The 22,532-nt window shown below is 51.1% G+C and overlaps 1 protein-coding gene across 3 annotated transcripts in view; it reads left to right on the top strand.

Moving 5' to 3' along the window:
* AK5 (adenylate kinase 5) overlaps positions 1 to 22,532 on the top strand; it is a 142,183-nt gene that overhangs the window by 5,914 nt on the left and 113,737 nt on the right. Inside the window, exon 1 of one of the 3 annotated variants that reach the window (XM_072127985.1) lies at positions 5,907 to 6,119. The exons of the other annotated variants lie outside the window; for them this stretch is intronic. Coding sequence (XP_071984086.1) covers positions 6,060 to 6,119 — 60 coding nt within the window. The 5' untranslated portion in view covers positions 5,907 to 6,059. Of the gene's footprint in view, positions 1 to 5,906; positions 6,120 to 22,532 lie in introns of those variants that run through there. 3 annotated transcript variants of the gene reach the window in all.

A 22,532-nucleotide genomic window follows, 5' to 3' on the forward strand; every position in this document is an offset into this window, starting at 1 on the left:
GTTCAGTGCACTGTGGCTGTGGTCACCTAGTTCAGTGCACTGTGGCTGTGGTCACCTAGTTCAGTGCACTGTGGGTGTGGTCACTTAGCTCAGTGCTCCCGCTCTTGCTCAGCCTCACAGGGAAAGCTGGGTACTGGCAATCAATGCTAAGTTGGCAGTGAAATTTGTGGAGATATTTTGCAACATCAATAAAATAGATACAAAGTAAAGGAGAAGTAACAATCTTTCCTTTATGTTTCTTCTTTTTGTATCCGATTTCTTACATTTCTGTCCATTATGCAGTTTATGATAAAGTTCCATTTGAATCCATATGCTAATGAGGCAGCTGGTGCGCCTGGGAGATGCTACTAGCACCCAGAGCTCTGCTACTCCTGCCGGGGGCAACCTCCTCTCCATCACAGCAGAGCAGGAGAAACCTGTCATCAGGAGCCTGTGTTATGGGGGGGGGGGGGGGCGCTCCTCGCTGGCCACTCCCATGGGACTCGGGACACAGCGCTGCATACAGAAAGGTAAACTTCGATGTAAAACTATCTGGCACTGTTCCTAATGGGGGCATAGGAAGGGCTCCAGTAGAAGGGCTCCTGATGACGGGTTCCCTTTAAGGCAGGAATATCATTGGTCCAGGTGCTGTGGTCATGCAATCGGTGCACCAACTGCCTCATTATCATATGGATTAAACTAGAGATATCTTGGAAACGGCATCAATGACAGAAATACTAAAGGTAAGATGGAAATGGCCGAGGATTTCTCCACCACCTGCTGCCTGCAGATTATTAGGTTTGGTGGAGGCCGTTCACTCCCTTTATATCTCTTCCACTGTCCTAGAACTTTAGGTCCTATTGTGTAATCTATGGTGACTGCGCGTCACATGTCCCCAATGGTCCTGGACCTGCTGTATCTAAGCTCTTCCAGCTGTAGATGGAGGTGCAGCCTCTGCCGTCTCCGGAGTATTGATCCCCGATGGGTCGTCCTCTTCTATAATAGTTTCTATAACCTCCGCGGATCAGAACCTACAGACAATGATGGACATCACGGAGTATATACATCCAGGGGGAGGGTGGGATCCGGGAATATGCCTGGAGGCAGTAGCTGGGCACTATAAGGACATGATAGGAGTTGTAGTTTCTTAGCTAGAGAGTGGTAGGTATAATACTCCTGCCCCGGGCAGCTGCTGCTAAAGCCTATGAAATACTGAGCATTCACCCTGCACCACAAGTCCCAGCATCATCGTCCTCCACCCAGTACTGAAGATATGACGACACGTGGGCCCCCCGGTGATGCACCCCTCTCCATGGCACTGATGGCATTGGGCACATTGGGTTCTTCAGACCGGAGTCTCGGGGAGATGTTGCTCTCACACGGATTCACTTGTCCATTAGACATTCAGGGTTGTAGAGAAGGAACGGAATCGATCTGACTATAATATCCATAGCTGTTACTGGGTCTCGGACCCCTAATTATAAGGAGGGGCTACTATAAGAACAGAGGGCATGAAGTTACTCTCTTAGGACTACAGATCATCGTTGGGGGTCCCATAGATTTGTGTGGAGTGTTGTGTAATGTGAGGGGACAGTTCAGCTAATTGTTGGGGGTCCCATAGATTTGTGTGGAGTGTTGTGTAATGAGGGGGGCAGTTCAGCTAATTTTTGGGGGTCCCATAGATTTGTATGGAGTGTTGTGTGATGTGGGGGGACAGTTCAGCTAATTTTTGGGGGTCCCATAGATTTGTATGGAGTGTTGTGTGATGTGGGGGGACAGTTCAGCTAATTGTTGGGGGTCCCATAGATTTGTGTGGAGTGTTGTGGAATGTGGGGGGACAGTTCAGCTAATTTTTGGGGGTCCCATAGATTTGTATGGAGTGTTGTGTGATGTGGGGGGACAGTTCAGCTAATTGTTGGGGGTCCCATAGATTTGTATGGAGTGTTGTGTAATGTGGGGGGACAGTTTAGCTAATTGTTGGGGGTCCCATAGATTTGTGTGGAGTGTTGTGTAATGTGGGGGGACAGTTCAGCTAATTGTTGGGGGTCCCATAGATTTGTATGGAGTGTTGTGTAATGTGGGGGGACAGTTTAGCTAATTGTTGGGGGTCCCATAGATTTGTATGGAGTGTTGTGTAATGTGGGGGGACAGTTTAGCTAATTGTTGGGGGTCCCATAGATTTGTGTGGAGTGTTGTGTAATGTGGGGGGACAGTTCAGCTAATTGTTGGGGGTCCCATAGATTTGTATGGAGTGTTGTGTAATGTGGGGGGACAGTTCAGCTAATTGTTGGGGGTCCCATAGATTTGTGTGGAGTGTTGTGTAATGTGGGGGGACAGTTCAGCTAATTGTTGGGGGTCCCATAGATTTGTGTGGAGTGTTGTGTAATGTGGGGGGACAGTTCAGCTAATTGTTGGGGGTCCCATAGATTTGTGTGGAGTGTTGTGTAATGTGGGGGGACAGTTCAGCTAATTTTTGGGGGTCCCATAGATTTAGGTGGAGTGTTGTGGAATGTGGGGGGACAGTTCAGCTAATTGTTGGGGGTCCCATAGATTTGTGTGGAGTGTTGTGTAATGTGGGGGGACAGTTCAGCTAATTGTTGGGGGTTCCATAGATTTGTGTGGAATGTTGTGTAATGTGGGGGGACAGTTCAGCTAATTGTTGGGGGTCCCATAGATTTGTGTGGAGTGTTGTGTAATGTGGGGGGACAGTTCAGCTAATTGTTGGGGGTCCCATAGATTTGTATGGAGTGTTGTGTAATGTGGGGGGACAGTTCAGCTAATTGTTGGGGGTCCCATAGATTTGTATGGAGTGTTGTTTAATGTTGGGGGACATTTCAGCTAATTGTTGGGGGTCACACCCCTTGGACTCCCAGTAATTGATCTCAGGCCCCCCATGATCTCAGTCTCCATATTCAAATGCCCCTTTAATATCACAAAACACAACTTTTAATTAGCCCCTTATTAACCAGAAAGATTCAGGAGCCCTGACAAGGGCAGGAAACTCCTCACCATCCCTGGGGATTGTCATGGGGGGTCGGGGGGCTCTTGGCTGTGAAGTTTGAGGAGCTGGCGGGGCGAGGGCAGGAATGCCAAGGTCCGGGCACCTGCTGGTGATTAGTGGGTTTAGCTGCTTATCCCTCAGGCTTTGTGTTCAGGCAGGATCTTTGGGCGAGGGCAGGCAGTGTGTGTGGATGAGCGCAGGCAGCAGGCAGTGTGTGTGGTTGGGCACAGGGCAGGCAGTGTGTGTGGTTGAGCACAGCGCAGGCAGTGTGTGTGGATAGCGCAGGCAGTGTGTGTGGTTGGGCACAGCGCAGGCAGTGTGTGTGGATAGCGCAGACAGTGTGTGTGGTTGGGCACAGCGCAGGCAGTAGGCAGTGTGTGTGGATGAGGGCAGGCAGTGTGTGTCTGGTTGGGCACAGGGCAGGCAACAGGCAGTGTGTGTGGTTGGGCACAGCACAGGCAGTGTGTGTGGTTGGGCACAGCGCAGGCAGCAGGCAGTGTGTGTGGATAGCGCAGGCAGTGTGTGTGGTTGGGCACAGGGCAGGCAGCAGGCAGTATGTGTGGATAGCGCAGGCAGTGTGTGTGGTTGGGCACAGGGCAGGCAGCAGGCAGTGTGTGTGGATAGCGCAGGCAGTGTGTGTGGATAGCGCAGGCAGTGTGTGTGGTTGGGCACAGGGCAGGCAGCAGGCAGTGTGTGTGGATAGCGCAGGCAGTGTGTGTGGTTGGGCACAGGGCAGGCAGCAGGCAGTGTGTGTGGATAGCGCAGGCAGTGTGTGTGGTTGGGCACAGGGCAGGCAGCTGGCAGTGTGTGTGGATAGCGCAGGCAGTGTGTGTGGTTGGGCACAGCACAGGCAGTGTGTGTGGTTGGGCACAGCGCAGGCAGCAGGCAGTGTGTGTGGATAGCGCAGGCAGTGTGTGTGGTTGGGCACAGGGCAGGCAGCTGGCAGTGTGTGTGGATAGCGCAGGCAGTGTGTGTGGTTGGGCACAGGGCAGGCAGCAGGCAGTGTGTGTGGTTGGGCACAGGGCAGGCAGTGTGTGTGGATAGCGCAGGCAGTGTGTGTGGGTTGGGCACAGGGCAGGCAGTGTGTGTGGTTGGGCACAGGGCAGGCAGTGTGTGTGGTTGGGCACAGGGCAGGCAGTGTGTGTGGTTGGGCACAGGGCAGGCAGTGTGTGTGGTTGGGCACAGGGCAGGCAGTGTGTGTGGTTGGGCACAGGGCAGGCAGTGTGTGTGGATAGCGCAGGCAGTGTGTGTGGATAGCGCTGGCAGTGTGTGTGGATAGCGCAGGCAGTGTGTGTAGTTGGGCACCGGGCAGGCAGTGTGTGTGGATAGGGCAGGCAGTGTGTGTGGTTGGGCACAGGGCAGGCAGTGTGTGTGGTTGGGCACAGGGCAGGCAGTGTGTGTGGATAGTGCAGGCAGTGTGTGTGGATAGCGCAGGCAGTGTGTGTGGTTGGGCACAGGGCAGGCAGTGTGTGTGGATAGCGCAGGCAGCAGGCAGTGTGTGTGGTTGGGCACAGCGCAGGCAGTGTGTGTGGTTGGGCACAGCACAGGCAGTGTGTGTGGTTGGGCACAGGGCAGGCAGTGTGTGTGGATAGCGCAGGCAGCAGGCAGTGTGTGTGGTTGGGCACAGCGCAGGCAGTGTGTGTGGATAGCGCAGGCAGTGTGTGTGGTTGGGCACAGGGCAGGCAGTGTGTGTGGTTGGGCACAGGGCAGGCAGCAGGCAGTGTGTGTGGATAGCGCAGGCAGTGTGTGTGGTTGGGCACCGGGCAGGCAGTGTGCGTGGATAGCGCAGGCAGTGTGTGTGGTTGGGCACAGGGCAGGCAGTGTGTGTGGATAGCGAAGGCAGTGTGTGTGGTTGGGCACAGGGCAGGCAGTGTGTGTGGTTGGGCACAGGGCAGGCAGTGTGTGTGGATAGCGCAGGCAGTGTGTGTGGTTGGGCACAGGGCAGGCAGTGTGTGTGGTTGTGCACAGGGCAGGCAGTGTGTGTGGATAGCGCAGGCAGTGTGTGTGGTTGGGCACAGGGCAGGCAGTGTGTGTGGTTGGGCACAGGGCAGGCAGTGTGTGTGGTTGGGCACAGGGCAGGCAGTGTGTGTGGTTGGGCACAGGGCAGGCAGTATGTGTGGTTGGGCACAGGGCAGGCAGTGTGTGTGGATAGCGCAGGCAGTGTGTGTGGTTGGGCACAGGGCAGGCAGTGTGTGTGGTTGGGCACAGGGCAGGCAGTGTGTGTGGTTGGGCACGGGGCAGGCAGTGTGTGTGGTTGGGCACGGGGCAGGCAGTGTGTGTGGTTGGGCACGGGGCAGGCAGTGTGTGTGGTTGGGCACAGGGCAGGCAGTGTGTGTGGATAGCGCAGGCAGTGTGTGTGGGTTGGGCACAGGGCAGGCAGTGTGTGTGGTTGGGCACAGGGCAGGCAGTGTGTGTGGTTGGGCACAGGGCAGGCAGTGTGTGTGGTTGGGCACAGGGCAGGCAGTGTGTGTGGTTGGGCACAGGGCAGGCAGTGTGTGTGGTTGGGCATAGGGCAGGCAGTGTGTGTGGTTGGGCACAGGGCAGGCAGTGTGTGTGGATAGCGCAGGCAGTGTGTGTGGTTGGGCACAGGGCAGGCAGTGTGTGTGGTTGGGCACCGGGCAGGCAGTGTGTGTGGATAGCGCAGGCAGTGTGTGTGGTTGGGCATAGGGCAGGCAGTGTGTGTGGTTGGGCACAGGGCAGGCAGTGTGTGTGGATAGCGCAGGCAGTGTGTGTGGTTGGGCACCGGGCAGGCAGTGTGTGTGGATAGCGCAGGCAGTGTGTGTGGATAGCGCAGGCAGTGTGTGTGGATAGCGCAGGCAGTGTGTGTGGATAGCGCAGGCAGTGTGTGTGGTTGGGCACCGGGCAGGCAGTGTGTGTGGATAGCGCAGGCAGTGTGTGTGGAGTTATTCTGCTGCTGACACTGGGAGGACTCTGTGAGTGAGGGGAGGGCAGGGGGAGGACGGCTGCTCCCTGATAAATGTCTATGCGCTGCTCGCTGCTACAGCTGATGCTTGGAGCCGGTGTGAGTTGGTGACACTGATGACACAGAGAGGGATCGCAGCATCACCTACCTGCAGACATGAGCAGCGCTGACCCCAAGGAATACCTGGCCAGGAGGGAGATCCCCCAGATGTTTGAGGTGAGGGGCTTCTGCGTCATGTTACATGCATGTACCGGGGGGCTTCTAGGATTAACCCCTAGTGTGACATGTACCGGGGGACTTCTAGGATTAACCCCTAGTGTGACATGTACCGGGGGACTTCTAGGATTAACTCCTAGTGTGCCATGTACCGGGGGGCTTCTAGTAATAACCCCTAGTGTGCCATGTACCGGGGGACTTCTAGGATTAACCCCTAGTGTGACATGTACCGGGGGGCTTCTAGGATTAACCCCTAGTGTGACATGTACCGGGGGGGGAGGGGGGACTTCTAGGATTAACCCCTAGTGTGACATGTACGGGGGGGGGGGACGACTTCTAGGATTAACCCCTAGTGTGACATGTACCGGGGGGGGGGGGACTTCTAGGATTAACCCCTAGTGTGACATGTACGGGGGGGGGGGACGACTTCTAGGATTAACCCCTAGTGTGACATGTACCGGGGGGACTTCTAGGATTAACCCCTAGTGTGACATGTACTAGGGGACTTCTAGGATTAACCCGTAGTGTGACATGTACCGGGGGGGGGGGGACACTTCTTGGATTAACCCCTAGTGTGACATGTACCGGGGGACTTCTAGGATTAACCCCTAGTGTGACATGTACGGGGGGGGGGACGACTTCTAGGATTAACCCCTAGTGTGACATGTACCGGGGGGGGGGGGGGGGACTTCTAGGATTAACCCCTAGTGTGACATGTACGGGGGGGGGGGGACTTCTAGGATTAACCCCTAGTGTGACATGTACCGGGGGGACTTCTAGGATTAACCCCTAGTGTGACATGTACTAGGGGACTTCTAGGATTAACCCGTAGTGTGACATGTACCGGGGGGGGGGACTTCTTGGATTAACCCCTAGTGTGACATGTACCGGGGGGACTTCTAGGATTAACCCCTAGTGTGACATGTACTAGGGGACTTCTAGGATTAACCCGTAGTGTGACATGTACCGGGGGGGGGGACACTTCTTGGATTAACCCCTAGTGTGACATGTACCGGGGGACTTCTAGGATTAACCCCTAGTGTGACATGTACCGGGGGGGGGGACACTTCTAGGATTAACCGCTAGTGTGACATGTACCGGGGGGGGGGGGACTTCTAGGATTAACCCCTAGTGTGACATGTACCGGGGGGGGGGGGGGGGGGGACTCTAGGATTAACCCCTAGTGTGACATGTACCGGGGGGGGGGGGGAACTCTAGGATTAACCCCTAGTGTGACATGTACCGGGGGGGGGGGGGGACTTCTAGGATTAACCCCTAGTGTGACATGTACCGGGGGACTTCTAGGATTAACCCCTACTGTGACATGTACCGGGGGATTTCTAGGATTAACCCCTAGTGTGCCAGCGCAGTCTATCATAAGTGACATTGTACCCTCCTAGTACTACTGTCAGCATGATCAGGATGACAGCCCTGTCTGTTATCACAATGTACTACTACCTGACAGCCTGCACACTACCACTCTCATCGTGTACACTTTGTACTGTCTAAGATGATGTTGTTCACTTAAAATTTATATAATATGTTTTGTACCAGTATAAGCTCCATCCATCCCTTCCCAGAACCAGTAGAATATTGGATCCTACAGCCTGGTCACCTGTACAGGAGATAGTGAGCGCTGCCTGGATCCATTATTACTACGTACCTACATAGAACCACAACAGTGCACCCCACCTGTACAATGCCACCACAACAGTGCACCCCACCTGTACAATGCCACCACTACCGTGCACCCCACCTGTACAATGCCACCACTACCGTGCACCCCACCTGTACAATGCCACCACAACCGTGCACCCCACCTGTACAATGCCACCACAACCGTGCACCCCACCTGTACAATGCCACCACTACCGTGCACCCCACCTGTACAATGCCACCACAACAGTGCACCCCACCTGTACAATGCCACCACAACCGTGCACCCCACCTGTACAATGCCACCACTACCGTGCACCCCACCTGTACAATGCCACCACAACAGTGCACCCCACCTGTACAATGCCACCACAACAGTGCACCCCACCTGTACAATGCCACCACTACCGTGCACCCCACCTGTACAATGCCACCACAACAGTGCACCCCACCTGTACAATGCCACCACTACCGTGCACCCCACCTGTACAATGCCACCATAACAGTGCACCCCACCTGTACAATGCCACCACTACCGTGCACCCCACCTGTACAATGCCACCACTACCGTGCACCCCACCTGTACAATGCCACCACTACCGTGCACCCCACCTGTACAATGCCACCACTACCGTGCACCCCACCTGTACAATGCCACCACAACCGTGCACCCCACCTGTACAATGCCACCACAACCGTGCACCCCACCTGTACAATGCCACCACTACCGTGCACCCCACCTGTACAATGCCACCACAACAGTGCACCCCACCTGTACAATGCCACCACAACCGTGCACCCCACCTGTACAATGCCACCACTACCGTGCACCCCACCTGTACAATGCCACCACAACAGTGCACCCCACCTGTACAATGCCACCACAACAGTGCACCCCACCTGTACAATGCCACCACTACCGTGCACCCCACCTGTACAATGCCACCACAACAGTGCACCCCACCTGTACAATGCCACCACTACCGTGCACCCCACCTGTACAATGCCACCATAACAGTGCACCCCACCTGTACAATGCCACCACTACCGTGCACCCCACCTGTACAATGCCACCACTACCGTGCACCCCACCTGTACAATGCCACCACTACCGTGCACCCCACCTGTACAATGCCACCACTACCGTGCACCCCACCTGTACAATGCCACCACAACAGTGCACCCCACCTGTACAATGCCACCACAACCGTGCACCCCACCTGTACAATGCCACCACTACCGTGCACCCCACCTGTACAATGCCACCACTACCGTGCACCCCACCTGTACAATGCCACCACAAACGTGTACCCCACCTGTACAATGCCACCACAACCGTGCACCCCACCTGTACAATGCCACCACTACCGTGCACCCCACCTGTACAATGCCACCACAACAGTGCACCCCACCTGTACAATGCCACCACTACCGTGCACCCCACCTGTACAATGCCACCACAACAGTGCACCCCACCTGTACAATGCCACCACTACCGTGCACCCCACCTGTACAATGCCACCACAACAGTGCACCCCACCTGTACAGTGCCACCATAACCGTGCACCCCACCTGTACAATGCCACCACTACCGTGCACCCCACCTGTACAATGCCACCACAACCGTGCACCCCACCTGTACAATGCCACCACTACCGTGCACCCCACCTGTACAATGCCACCACAACAGTGCACCCCACCTGTACAATGCCACCATAACAGTGCACCCCACCTGTACAATGCCACCACTACCGTGCACCCCACCTGTACAATGCCACCACAACAGTGCACCCCACCTGTACAATGCCACCACTACCGTGCACCCCACCTGTACAATGCCACCACTACCGTGCACCCCACCTGTACAATGCCACCACTACCGTGCACCCCACCTGTACAATGCCACCACTACCGTGCACCCCACCTGTACAATGCCACCACTACCGTGCACCCCACCTGTACAATGCCACCACTACCGTGCACCCCACCTGTACAATGCCACCACAACAGTGCACCCCACCTGTACAATGCCACCACTACCGTGCACCCCACCTGTACAATGCCACCACTACCGTGCACCCCACCTGTACAATGCCACCACAAACGTGTACCCCACCTGTACAATGCCACCACAACCGTGCACCCCACCTGTACAATGCCACCACTACCGTGCACCCCACCTGTACAATGCCACCATGACAGTGCACCCCACCTGTACAGTGCCACCACAACCGTGCACCCCACCTGTACAATGCCAACATGACAGAGCACCCCACCTGTACAATGCCACCATAACAGTGCACCCCACCTGTACAATGCCACCACTACCGTGCACCCCACCTGTACAATGTCACCACTACCGTGCACCCCACCTGTACAATGCCACCACAACCGTGCACCCCACCTGTACAATGCCACCACAACCGTGCACCCCACCTGTACAATGCCACCACTACCGTGCACCCCACCTGTACAATGCCACCATGACAGTGCACCCCACCTGTACAGTGCCACCATAACAGTGCACCCCACCTGTACAATGCCACCACAACCGTGCACCCCACTTGTACAATGCCACCACAACCGTGCACCCCACCTGTACAATGCCACCACAACCGTGCACCCCACCTGTACAATGCCACCACTACCGTGCACCCCACCTGTACAATGCCACCACTACCGTGCACCCCACCTGTACAATGCCACCACTACCGTGCACCCCACCTGTACAATGCCCCCATAACAGTGCACCCCACCTGTACAATGCCACCACTACCGTGCACCCCACCTGTACAATGCCACCACTACCGTGCACCCCACCTGTACAATGCCACCACTACCGTGCACCCCACCTGTATAATGCCACCACTACCGTGCACCCCACCTGTACAATGCCACCACTACCGTGCGCCCCACCTGTACAATGCCACCACTACCGTGCACCCCACCTGTACAATGCCCCCATAACAGTGCACCCCACCTGTACAATGCCACCACAACCGTGCACCCCACCTGTACAATGCCACCACTACCGTGCACCCCACCTGTATAATGCCACCACTACCGTGCACCCCACCTGTACAATGCCACCACTACCGTGCACCCCACCTGTACAATGCCACCACTACCGTGCGCCCCACCTGTACAATGCCACCACTACCGTGCACCCCACCTGTACAATGCCCCCATAACAGTGCACCCCACCTGTACAATGCCACCACAACAGTGCACCCCACCTGTACAATGCCACCACAACAGTGCACCCCACCTTTACAATGGTATAATGCAATGCCAGAGTATAGTACCACTCTGGCATTGTACCCTGTATAGTACCACTCTAGCATTGTACCCTGTATAGTACCACTCTGGCATTGTACCCTGTATAGCACCACTCTAGCATTGTACCCTGTATAGTACCACTCTGGCATTGTACCCTGTATAGCACCACTCTAGCATTGTACCCTGTATAGCACCACTCTGGCATTGTACCCTGTATAGTACCACTCTGGCATTGTACCCTGTATAGTACCACTCTGGCATTGTACCCTGTATAGCACCACTCTAGCATTGTACCCTGTATAGCACCACTCTAGCATTGTACCCTGTATAGCACCACTCTGGCATTGTACCCTGTATAGCACCACTCTGGCATTGTACCCTGTATAGCACCACTCTGGCATTGTACCCTGTATAGCACCACTCTAGCATTGTACCCTGTATAGCACCACTCTAGCATTGTACCCTGTATAGCACCACTCTGGCATTGTACCCTGTATTGTACCACTCTGCCATGGTTCCCTGTATAGCACCACTCTAGCATTGTACAATGTGTATAGCACCACTCTAGCATTGTACCCTGTATAGTACCACTCTAGCATTGTACAATGTGTATAGCACCACTCTAGCATTGTACCCTGTATAGCACCACTCTAGCATTGTACCCTGTATAGTACCACTCGGGCATTGTACCCTGTATAGTACCACTCTGCCACCACAATGTAGAGTCTGTCATATGATATCAGGGACCAGTATTGTACCCCGTATAATGTATCCTGCCTGATACCACGGCAGCCACGTCTCTTACCATATATACTCTCCCAGTGCCAATGTACAGTGTGACTGTATAAACTTCCCTGTGCCACTGATACAATGTAACAATCCTTCTGGATCCGCCTCCTGCAGTGATACAATGTAACAATCCCCCTGGATCCGCCTCCTGCGGCTTCCATGTGGCCGTAGATTTCAATCTAATAATAATCTGATGAATCCGTGGTAGTAATGAGCCTTGTGCCACGCTGTGCCATCTCAGTCCTCTATGTAACAGGATGCATTATACATCTATATCCCATATATACAGCAGCCCATATTATACATCTATATCCCATATATACAGCAGCCCATATTATACAATTACCAGTCCATGGCCATTAACCCTTTCCCAGGCTTAATCCAGGATCCGGCAGCAGGACAGGACGTATTGTGGTGTCACATAATCCGCAGTGTCCACAGTGGGTGCTGTGCCAGGATGCACAGTCTGTATGAGTAATGCTCCTCATCAGTGCAGTCACGGCTGTGGGAAAGCTGGGTGACAGCTCGTCCAGCGCTGGTATAATAATAGCCTATCACTCAGGTTTCCCAGAGACAGATTCAATCCTTTTGCTGGTAAATGTTCTGCTTTTAGGTGATGATGTTCCCCATGTAGAGGCAGGAGCTCCCATCAGACTCCATCCTGATAACCCCGGGACATCACTCCTAGAGATCTGTAATATCTTGTGGTTCATATGGTATCAAAACCATTTTATGTGAGTAAGTGGGTTCTCCGTGCAGCGTCTCACATCCATGATGGCATCCGGTGCCAGGTCCTACATTATAGCAGGGGATTGCACCCCTGATGCTGCAAGTGCTGCTGCCTGAGGCAAGAGGCTCATCTCGCCTCATGGCTGGTGCATCCCTGGTCCTGGGACCATTGAATCACTGTGTATCAGGCGACATCTGAGGCACAATGTAGGGTGTTGCCACACATGGCGTTTTGAAACCGTTTTTGGTGCGTTTTTAAGCGGCCCGTTAGAAAACACGTGATTTTGGACAGACTGCTTAAAAACGGATCAAAAACGGGTTCAAAACGCCATGTGTGGCGCCACCCTTAGAGGTTTGCAGCAGGTCCGGTGGGGGCTGGGGTTGCACCTCCAGACTTCTGGAGAAGCTCATGAGACTCGTCGTACACTAGAGCTATTACTTGTGCCCGGTGATTGCTTATATCATCCTATGACCTTATACCCAGGTTATAGCGGAATAACGGGTGGAGGGTGATTATACATGGTATATACTGTGTCAGTGATGTCCGGGGCTTTGTCCGCGCGTTCTCCATGGTGAATAGACTAATGGATCTTATTGTTGGCTTCTGCCGCTTCCAATTACCGGGAGCTGTAAATAGCCGCACGTCTGCAGATGGTCGCACCAGTGATGCGCCCCTTTAAATTCTGCATATCTTTTGATCTCTGGTCTTTTCTGCAAGGATTTCTCTGGGTAATTGCATGTACTGAGCCCGGATCAATGGATCAGAGAGGTCACTGTATCTGACCACACAACATCCTTATTCCGGGTCACAGGAGGGGAATACGATGGGAGGGGGTCCTGGGGATGCAGCACAACAGCTGTGATATCAGGAGAGGCTCAACAGGTGATCTAAAGTGTATGACCACCTCTAGCCTCACCTGTACATAATCTGCGCTTCCTTCAATTATAAAACAAAGTAAAACCAGTGTGACATCACATGACCAGGGGATATAACGAGCCGTGCACCTGTGTGACATCACATGACCAGGGATATAACGAGCCGTGCACCTGTGTGACATCACATGACCAGGGATATAACGGGCCGTGCACCTGTGTGACATCACATGACCAGGGGATATAACGGGTCGTGCACCTGTGTGACATCACATGATCAGGGATATAACGAGCCGTGCACCTGTGTGACATCACATGATCAGGGATATAACGAGCCGTGCACCTGTGTGACATCACATGACCAGGGATATAACGGGCCGTGCACCTGTGTGACATCACATGACCAGGGGATATAACGGGTCGTGCACCTGTGTGACATCACATAACCAGGGATATAACGGGCCGTGCACCTGTGTGACATCACATGACCAGGGATATAACGAGCCGTGCACCTGTGTGACATCACATGACCAGGCATATAACGAGCCGTGCACCTGTGTGACATCACATGACCAGGGATATAATGAGCTGTGGCCTGTGCACCTGTGTGACATCACATGACCAAGGACTTCTATTCAAAGGAAGTAAACAATGAAGCTTCCTATTGAATGACAGCAAGCAGAGATCTAGAAACCGTGATGAATTCATACAGAAAGTATATTGGAAAATGATAGAACTTTATACAAACAATATAATTATTTGCTGAGTGGACAAGTTCTTTAACCTATTTCTATGGGTCTGGTCTTTATGCCTCTATTAGGGAACGCATGCATAGCAATTCCCTAGTCTCCGGGTGTTATCTGAACGGTTCCTTTAAGAAGCAGTTTTCGGGCTCTGTGACTGTATATCTCATAACCGGCCGGAATGAGATGAATGATGTGGGATGTGACTTACTAATAAGCCCCTGCAGGCGCATCTTCCTAGACGGCAGGATCCTGGGCTGGTGACATCTGAGGAGTCTTACAGAATATAATCACAGGTTTCCATGCGGCAGAATATAAATACACTGTCAGGTAACAAGCGGAGCCGGAGCAGCGTCACTCACAGCCAGAAGAAAACTTCTCCTCGCAGAGGAAACTCTGTCTGGTGTGAGATGTTCATAATAGATCTTCACTTTATAATATCAGATTGTCCTATATAGATACTTAAAGAGGACCTGTCACCAGTGCCCGGACCCTAAACCAAGTGCGTATAGACCAGTGGTTTAGGGTCCCAAAACAGCCTCTGTGAGCTCTCAGGCTCCGGGCAATGTAAAAAAAATTAACATATATACTTATGGGTGGTTTATGTCCAAAATCACCCTGCCAGGTACCCTTTAGGCTTCAAAGCCAGCAGAATAGTGAGTGCAGCTCTGGAGTATAATACAGGATGTAACTCAGTATCAGTACAGGATAAGTAATGTCATGTATGTACACAGTGACTGCACCAGCAGCAGAATAGTGAGTGCAGCTCTGGGGTATAATACAGGATGTAACTCAGGATCAGTACAGGGTAAGTAATGTCATGTATATACACAGTGACTGCACCAGCAGCAGAATAGTGAGTGCAGCTCTGGAGTATAATACAGGATGTAACTCAGGATCAGTACAGGATAAGTAATGTCATGTATATACACAGTGACTGCACCAGCAGCAGAATAGTGAGTGCAGCTCTGGGGTATAATACAGGATGTAACTCAGGATCAGTACAGGATAAGTAATGTCATGTATGTACACAGTGACTGCACCAGCAGCAGAATAGTGAGTGCAGCTCTGGAGTATAATACAGGATGTAACTCAGGATCAGTACAGGATAAGTAATGTCATGTATGTACAGTGACTGCACCAGCAGCAGAATAGTGAGTGCAGCTCTGGAGTATAATACAGGATGTAACTCAGGATCAGTACAGGATAAGTAATGTCATGTATATACACAGTGACTGCACCAGCAGCAGAATAGTGAGTGCAGCTCTGGAGTATAATACAGGATGTAACTCAGGATCAGTACAGGATAAGTAATGTCATGTATGCACACAGTGACTGCACCAGCAGCAGAATAGTGAGTGCAGCTCTGGAGTATAATACAGGATGTAACTCAGGATCAGTACAGGATAAGTAATGTCATGTATGTACACAGTGACTGCACCAGCAGCAGAATAGTGAGTGCAGCTCTGGGGTATAATACAGGATGTAACTTAGGATCAGTACAGGATAAGTAATGTCATGTATGTACACAGTGACTGCACCAGCAGCAGAATAGTGAGTGCAGCTCTGGGGTATAATACAGGATGTAACTCAGGATCAGTACAGGATTAGTAATGTCATGTATGTACACAGTGACTGCACCAGCAGCAGAATAGTGAGTGCAGCTCTGGGGTATAATACAGGATGTAACTCAGGATCAGTACAGGATAAGTAATGTCATGTATGTACATAGTGACTGCACCAGCAGCAGAATAGTGAGTGCAGCTCTGGAGTATAATACAGGATGTAACTCAGGATCAGTACAGGATAAGTAATGCCATGTATGTACACAGTGACTGCACCAGCAGCAGAATAGTGAGTGCAGCTCTGGAGTATAATACAGGATGTAACTCAGGATCAGTACAGGATAAGTAATGTCATGTATGTACACAGTGACTGCACCAGCAGCAGAATAGTAAGTGCACCTTTGCATATAGTTAGAAGTGAGACATATTACGCACAAGTTCCTGTACATTATATAGGGATATATACAGTGACACTATAGCTCCCCATATGTTGGATGTTTCCATAGTGTCACGGCTCATGCAGTCAGGAATCTCTGTCTCCTCGCATGCAGTCAGGTCCCTCGTTATGGACATGATCATTAGGCAGATCCCGGTGATGACCTTGTATATGTATCCATAGTAATTAGGTCGCCCCTCCGGCAGCTTTTTATGGCCTTTTGCTGCTCTTCAGCCACCAGCTAACCCAGAAATGCCAGCGCCGATCTGTGCCGCTCCCTCTGTGCCGCACACGGAGATACCTTGTCCTCGCTGCTGTCACATCCGCACAACCACAATAGACAATTCACTATCCGGACGCAAGGTCACTCGGCGCTACGGATACAAAGCCGGCAGATACATAATGATACAAGTGCCGACCTGCAGCATGACAAATCCATCTACTGACAGGTTCCCATAGAGACCGATCACCTGACTGACAACTTTATTTTATCTTTAAAAATGTTTTTTTTACATCCCCATAAAATCAACTTTGTTATCTTACCTGGCGTACATCCTGAAGTAGGGGCGTGTCCTTCTCAGCCAAGTCCTCCAGCCCCTCCCCATGCCCCAGACCTTCTAACCATTCTGCACTTCATGTCATGTGATCAGGGTGATGTCATCTAAGGTCCTTTACACACTAACATGTATGTAAATGATCGCTTAAAATCACAGCAGCCTTGAAGAAGTTCTACTCCTCCCCATCCTCCCTGGATGCTGCTGTGATTTCATGTGATCAGATACATACATGGGGTAGATTTTGAAAGTATTAGTGGGTAAAGGATGTTAGATGACATCACTGTGGTCACATGACATGAAGTGCAGAATGGTGAGAAGGAGACATGGGGAGGGGTCGCTGGACTCAGTGGACCAGGACACGCTCCCTCCGATTCCCCCTATATCCACCGTACAGAACTTCTATAGAACGGACCATCCGCTCCCGACCTGGTACAGGGGAGCACTCACTGATCAACCACTCGTGTCCGGCTGTTACAGGATGTTGTGCAAACCTCCCACTAATGGGGGTGTACAGGCTGAGGGTGTTGCTTAAAAATTTTAGGTTCTTTATACTTTGGTACATCCTCCCTATTTGTTTGTGGATGTATTTTGATTCCTATGGAGAGGAAAGAAGAACCCATGAGTCACAGCAGCTAGGTCAAGTCTATGGAGAGGAAAGGAGGAGCCATGAGTCACAGCAGCTAGGTCAAGTCTATGGAGAGGAAAGGAGGAGCCATGAGTCACAGCAGCTAGGTCAGGTGTATGGAGAAGAAAGAAGGAGCCATGAGTCACTGCAGCAAGGTGAAGTCTATGGAGAGGAAAAGACCAGCCATAAGTCACAGCAGCTAGGCCAAGTCTATGGAGAGGAAAGAATGACCCATGAGTCACAGCAGCTAGGTCAGGTGTATGGAGAAGAAAGAAGGAGCCATGAGTCACAGCAGCTAGGTCAGGTGTATGGAGAAGAAAGAAGGAGCCATGAGTCACAGCAGCGAGGTCAAGTCTATGGAGAGGAAAGGAGGAGCCATGAGTCACAGCAGCTAGGTCAAGTCTATGGAGAGGAAAGAGGAGCCATGAGTCACAGCAGCTTGGTCAAATCTATGGAGAGGAAAGGAGGAGCCATGAGTCACAGCAGCTAGGTCAATTCTATGGAGAGGAAAGGAGCCATGAGTCACAGCAGCTAGGTCAAGTCTATGGAGAGGAAAGGAGGAGCCATGAGTCACAGCAGCCAGGTCAGGTGTATGGAGAAGAAAGAAGGAGCCATGAGTCACTGCAGCAAGGTGAAGTCTATGGAGAGGAAAAGACCAGCCATAAGTCACAGCAGCTAGGCCAAGTCTATGGAGAGGAAAGAATGACCCATGAGTCACAGCAGCTAGGTCAGGTGTATGGAGAAGAAAGAAGGAGCCATGAGTCACAGCAGCTAGGTCAGGTGTATGGAGAAGAAAGAAGGAGCCATGAGTCACAGCAGCTAGGTCAAGTCTATGGAGAGGAAAGGAGGAGCCATGAGTCACAGCAGCTAGGCCAAGTCTATGGAGAGGAAAGAGGAGCCATGAGTCACAGCAGCTTGGTCAAATCTATGGAGAGGAAAGGAGGAGCCATGAGTCACAGCAGCTAGGTCAATTCTATGGAGAGGAAAGGAGGAGCCATGAGTCACAGCAGCTAGGTCAGTTGTATGGAGAGGAAAGGAGGAGCCATGAGTCACAGCAGCTAAGTCAAGTCTATGGAGAGGAAAGAATGACCCATGAGTCACAGCAGCTAGGTCAAGTCTATGGAGAGGAAAAGAGGAGCCATGAGTCACAGCAGCTAGGTCAAGTCTATGGAGAGGAAAGAATGACCCATGAGTCACAGCAGCTAGGCCAAGTCTATGGAGAGGAAAAGAGGAGCCATGAGTCACAGCAGCTAGGTCAAGTCTATGGAGAGGAAAAGAGGAGCCATGAGTCACAGCAGCTAGGTCAAGTCTATGGAGAGGAAAGGAGGAGCCATGAGTCACAGCAGCTAGGTCAGGTGTATGGAGAGGAAAGGAGGAGCCATGAGGCTAGGTCTCAGACTAGATTGCAAATCTACAGATACAGATTCCAACACAAAATTTCTTGGAAAATGTAGAGACAAAATGATTAGAAGCAGTGTAATCTCTAAGGTACTGGGACTAGTTTGAGAGGTGATGCAGCCCTTAAAGTTCTTATCTCTGGCCATAACATTCCCTCTATGGATGAGGTTTTCCTGGGATTTTCCAGACATTTTCTTGCGTTTCTCGTCTTCTCTGGTTGTTACATTATCCGGCGATGGAGGACGGGCAGAGAGCGGGGCCGTCCAGATAACGAGTGAGGATTGTCACATGTAATTACCACACGGAGGTGAAGGCGCTAACGAGCATCAGACGACGTGTCATGTGCACTCACTCTGTAAACAAGGGGGAGGCTGTTAATTGGGAAAAACGAAGGAGTAAAACGTGAGAAGACGCCCGAATGGCGCAGAGATTCACGTATGAGAATTTCCAGCCAATTATTTCTAGTAAATTACCCGGATTTTATGCCCGGAGGGGATTAACCCTTCGCCTTTCACAACATTACTATGCAAAAAAATGGTTTTTGTTATTGTTCTGTATGTGCTTTATACAATAAATCCTATTTTATGGGTTTGTGCTCCTGGACTTGTTTTGGGTTACACTGTAGCATTGTGCATGGAGCAGGCAGGATACAATGGGGGACATTTACTTAGAGTGTCGGTGTCTGCATTGGCTTTGTTACCGACCTGCTCTCGGAAAGAAGATACACATTTAATATTGTAGAGCTGTGCAGAGACATTTCTGTCCCCGAGACCATTTTCTGTCACCGAGCCCATTTTCTGTCCCTGGGACCAAAATCTGTCCCAAGCACCAGAAATGTGTCCAACAGTCCCTGCTAGACCAGTTTTCTTTTGGTCTACTTTCCGCCAGTTTACAGCGCCCAAAAATGGCTGTGACACATATTAATTCTGTCTGAGTTTCCACTCCGCCAAAGCCACGCCCCTTTTCGGAGAAGAGTCGGAGCAGACGGAAAAAGTCATTTTTTCTGTCCCCGACAGCTAATAAATAGGTAGGAGAGCAGAACATGTGGTGAGAGCGCCACAAAACTGGCGGAAACTCCATAGTAAATGTCCCCCAATGTATCCACCGTGTATCCACCGTACAGAACAGACCATCAGCTCCCGACCTGGTGGGGAGCACTCACTGATCAACCACTCGTGTCCTGCGACAATCCTGGACATTCAGCTGTTACAGGATGTTGTGCAGACATCCCACTAATGGGTGTACAGGCTGAGGGTGTTGCATAAAAATTATACATCCTCCCTATTTGTTTGTGGATGTATTTTGATTCTGGTGCGCATTGGTGAACTGTGAGCGACTCTGATGTCGATCAGTTGTTTGTGACCCCCTTGAGTTATGGTTGCGGCAGACTCCGGCTATTCCAGTCACTTACATGACATCATGTCCCGGTCCCCATCTCTTCTATTGGTCCAGCAGTCCCATAGGATAGAATGGAGAGAATGTAACCTGCACCCCATTCAATCAGGAGCTGTCAGGTCCCATGGATCAAAGCCTTATCCTATAGGAGTGGAGATGTAACTCAGTTGTGGGATGCCCCTTTAAGAAACCGATGAAATCTAAAAACATACAAAAACAGCAATGTTAGTGGGAGCTGCACTTTTATGTGTTTATTTTTCTACAATTAAAAAAAACTCAGCGGGAGAAGTTTTCTTATTCTCTGCTATTCAGCCTCGGAGAACACTTACCTTTCATCTCCGCTGTTCTGCCAGTAAGTACCTGTGTGTTTTTTCTCTCTCTCAGTTTTAAAAGATTTAATTTCGATGTATTCATAGAATTAAATAAAAACCTTCCCCGCTGATTCTTAATATTCGTCAGCTCGTTCCGTAAGTGAATGTGTCAGAGATTTCCTTTCATATGATAAACAATAGGTTATTGTAGGACGTCCCGCGCCTTTAATATATTCACTTGTAAGAAGCAGAGAAAGCAGCAGTCAGTGTTAGGTATTGTCCCTGGAGAGATGTGTAACCTTTGTGTGTGTTGTTAGTAGCAGCAGGACTGTGGATTATGGATGTATAGTCACAGATGCTAGTAGTCCTTACACTGCTGTGGTCTTAGCTCTCTGCAGCCAGTGTTATGTATGGTCCCTGGAGAGATGTGTAACCTTTGTGTGTGTTGTTAGTAGCAGCAGGACTGTGGATTATGGATGTATAGTCACAGATGCTAGTAGTCCTTACACTGCTGTGGTCTTAGCTCTCTGCAGTCAGTGTTAGGTATTGTCCCTGGAGAGATGTGTAACCTTTGTGTGTGTTGTTAGTAGCAGCAGGACTGTGGATTATAGATGTGTAGTCACAGATGCTAGTAGTCCTTACACTGCTGTGGTCTTAGCTCTCTGCAGCCAGTGTTAGGTATTGTCCCTGGAGAGATGTGTAACCTTTGTGTGTGTTGTTAGTAGCAGCAGGACTGTGGATTATGGAGGTATAGTCACAGATGCTAGTAGTCCTTACACTGCTGTGGTCTTAGCTCTCTGCAGCCAGTGTTAGGTATTGTCCCTGGAGAGATGTGTAACCTTTGTGTGTGTTGTTAGTAGCAGCAGGACTGTGGATTAGGGATGTATAGTCACAGATGCTAGTGGTCCTTACACTGCTGTGGTCTTAGCTCTCTGCAGCCAGTGTTAGATATTGTCCTTGGAGAGATGTGTAACCTTTGTGTGTGTTGTTAGTAGCAGCAGGACTGTGGATTATGGATGTATAGTCACAGATGCTAGTGGTCCTTACACTGCTGTGGTCTTAGCTCTCTGCAGCCAGTGTTAGGTATTGTCCCTGGAGAGATGTGTAACCTTTGTGTGTGTTGTTAGTAGCAGCAGGACTGTGGATTTATGGAGGTATAGTCACAGATGCTAGTAGTCCTTACACTGCTGTGGTCTTAGCTCTCTGCAGCCAGTGTTAGGTATTGTCCCTGGAGAGATGTGTAACCTTTGTGTGTGTTGTTAGTAGCAGCAGGACTGTGGATTTATGGAGGTATAGTCACAGATGCTAGTAGTCCTTACACTGCTGTGGTCTTAGCTCTCTGCAGCCAGTGTTAGGTATTGTCCCTGGAGAGATGTGTAACCTTTGTGTGTGTTGTTAGTAGCAGCAGGACTGTGGATTATGGATGTATAGTCACAGATGCTAGTGGTCCTTACACTGCTGTGGTCCTAGCTCTCTGCATTGAGCTGTTTTTGAGTCCTCACTCCCTGTGACTGTTCCAACCAGATGCTTGTTGTAGCATAGATTATACACAGACCAGAGGGAGGGGTGTGGAGCAGAGCACAGCAGTGTTAGGGCACACCCTCATGTACACTTTGACAAGCTACTATTTTTCACAGTCCTGTTGCTATTAACATCATACACAAAGGTATGACTACCATACACCGCTCTCCAGGGCCAACACCTAACACTGGCTGCAGAGAGCACAGAGCACAGCAGTGTGAGGGAATCCTTCCCTCACACTCTGCCATTAGGTAGAACAATACAATCCTGGAATATAGATCCTTTTTTCACAGTTCTGCTGCTGCTAACAATATATTCTAGGGAATAGTAACACATTTCTCCAGGGACAGTACCTAACATGGGCTGCAGAGAGCACAGAGCACAGCAGTGTGAGGAAATCCCTCCCTCACACTCTGCCATTAGGTAGAACAATACAGTCCTGGAATATAAATCTGCTTTTCACAGTTCTGCTGCTGCTAAAAACATAGTCTAAGGAATGGTCTCCAGGGACAATACCTAACACTGTGTGCAGAGAG

The sequence above is a fragment of the Engystomops pustulosus genome, chromosome 10 (genome assembly GCF_040894005.1).
Source record: "Engystomops pustulosus chromosome 10, aEngPut4.maternal, whole genome shotgun sequence".
In the NCBI taxonomy this organism is placed as follows: Eukaryota; Metazoa; Chordata; class Amphibia; order Anura; family Leptodactylidae; genus Engystomops; species Engystomops pustulosus.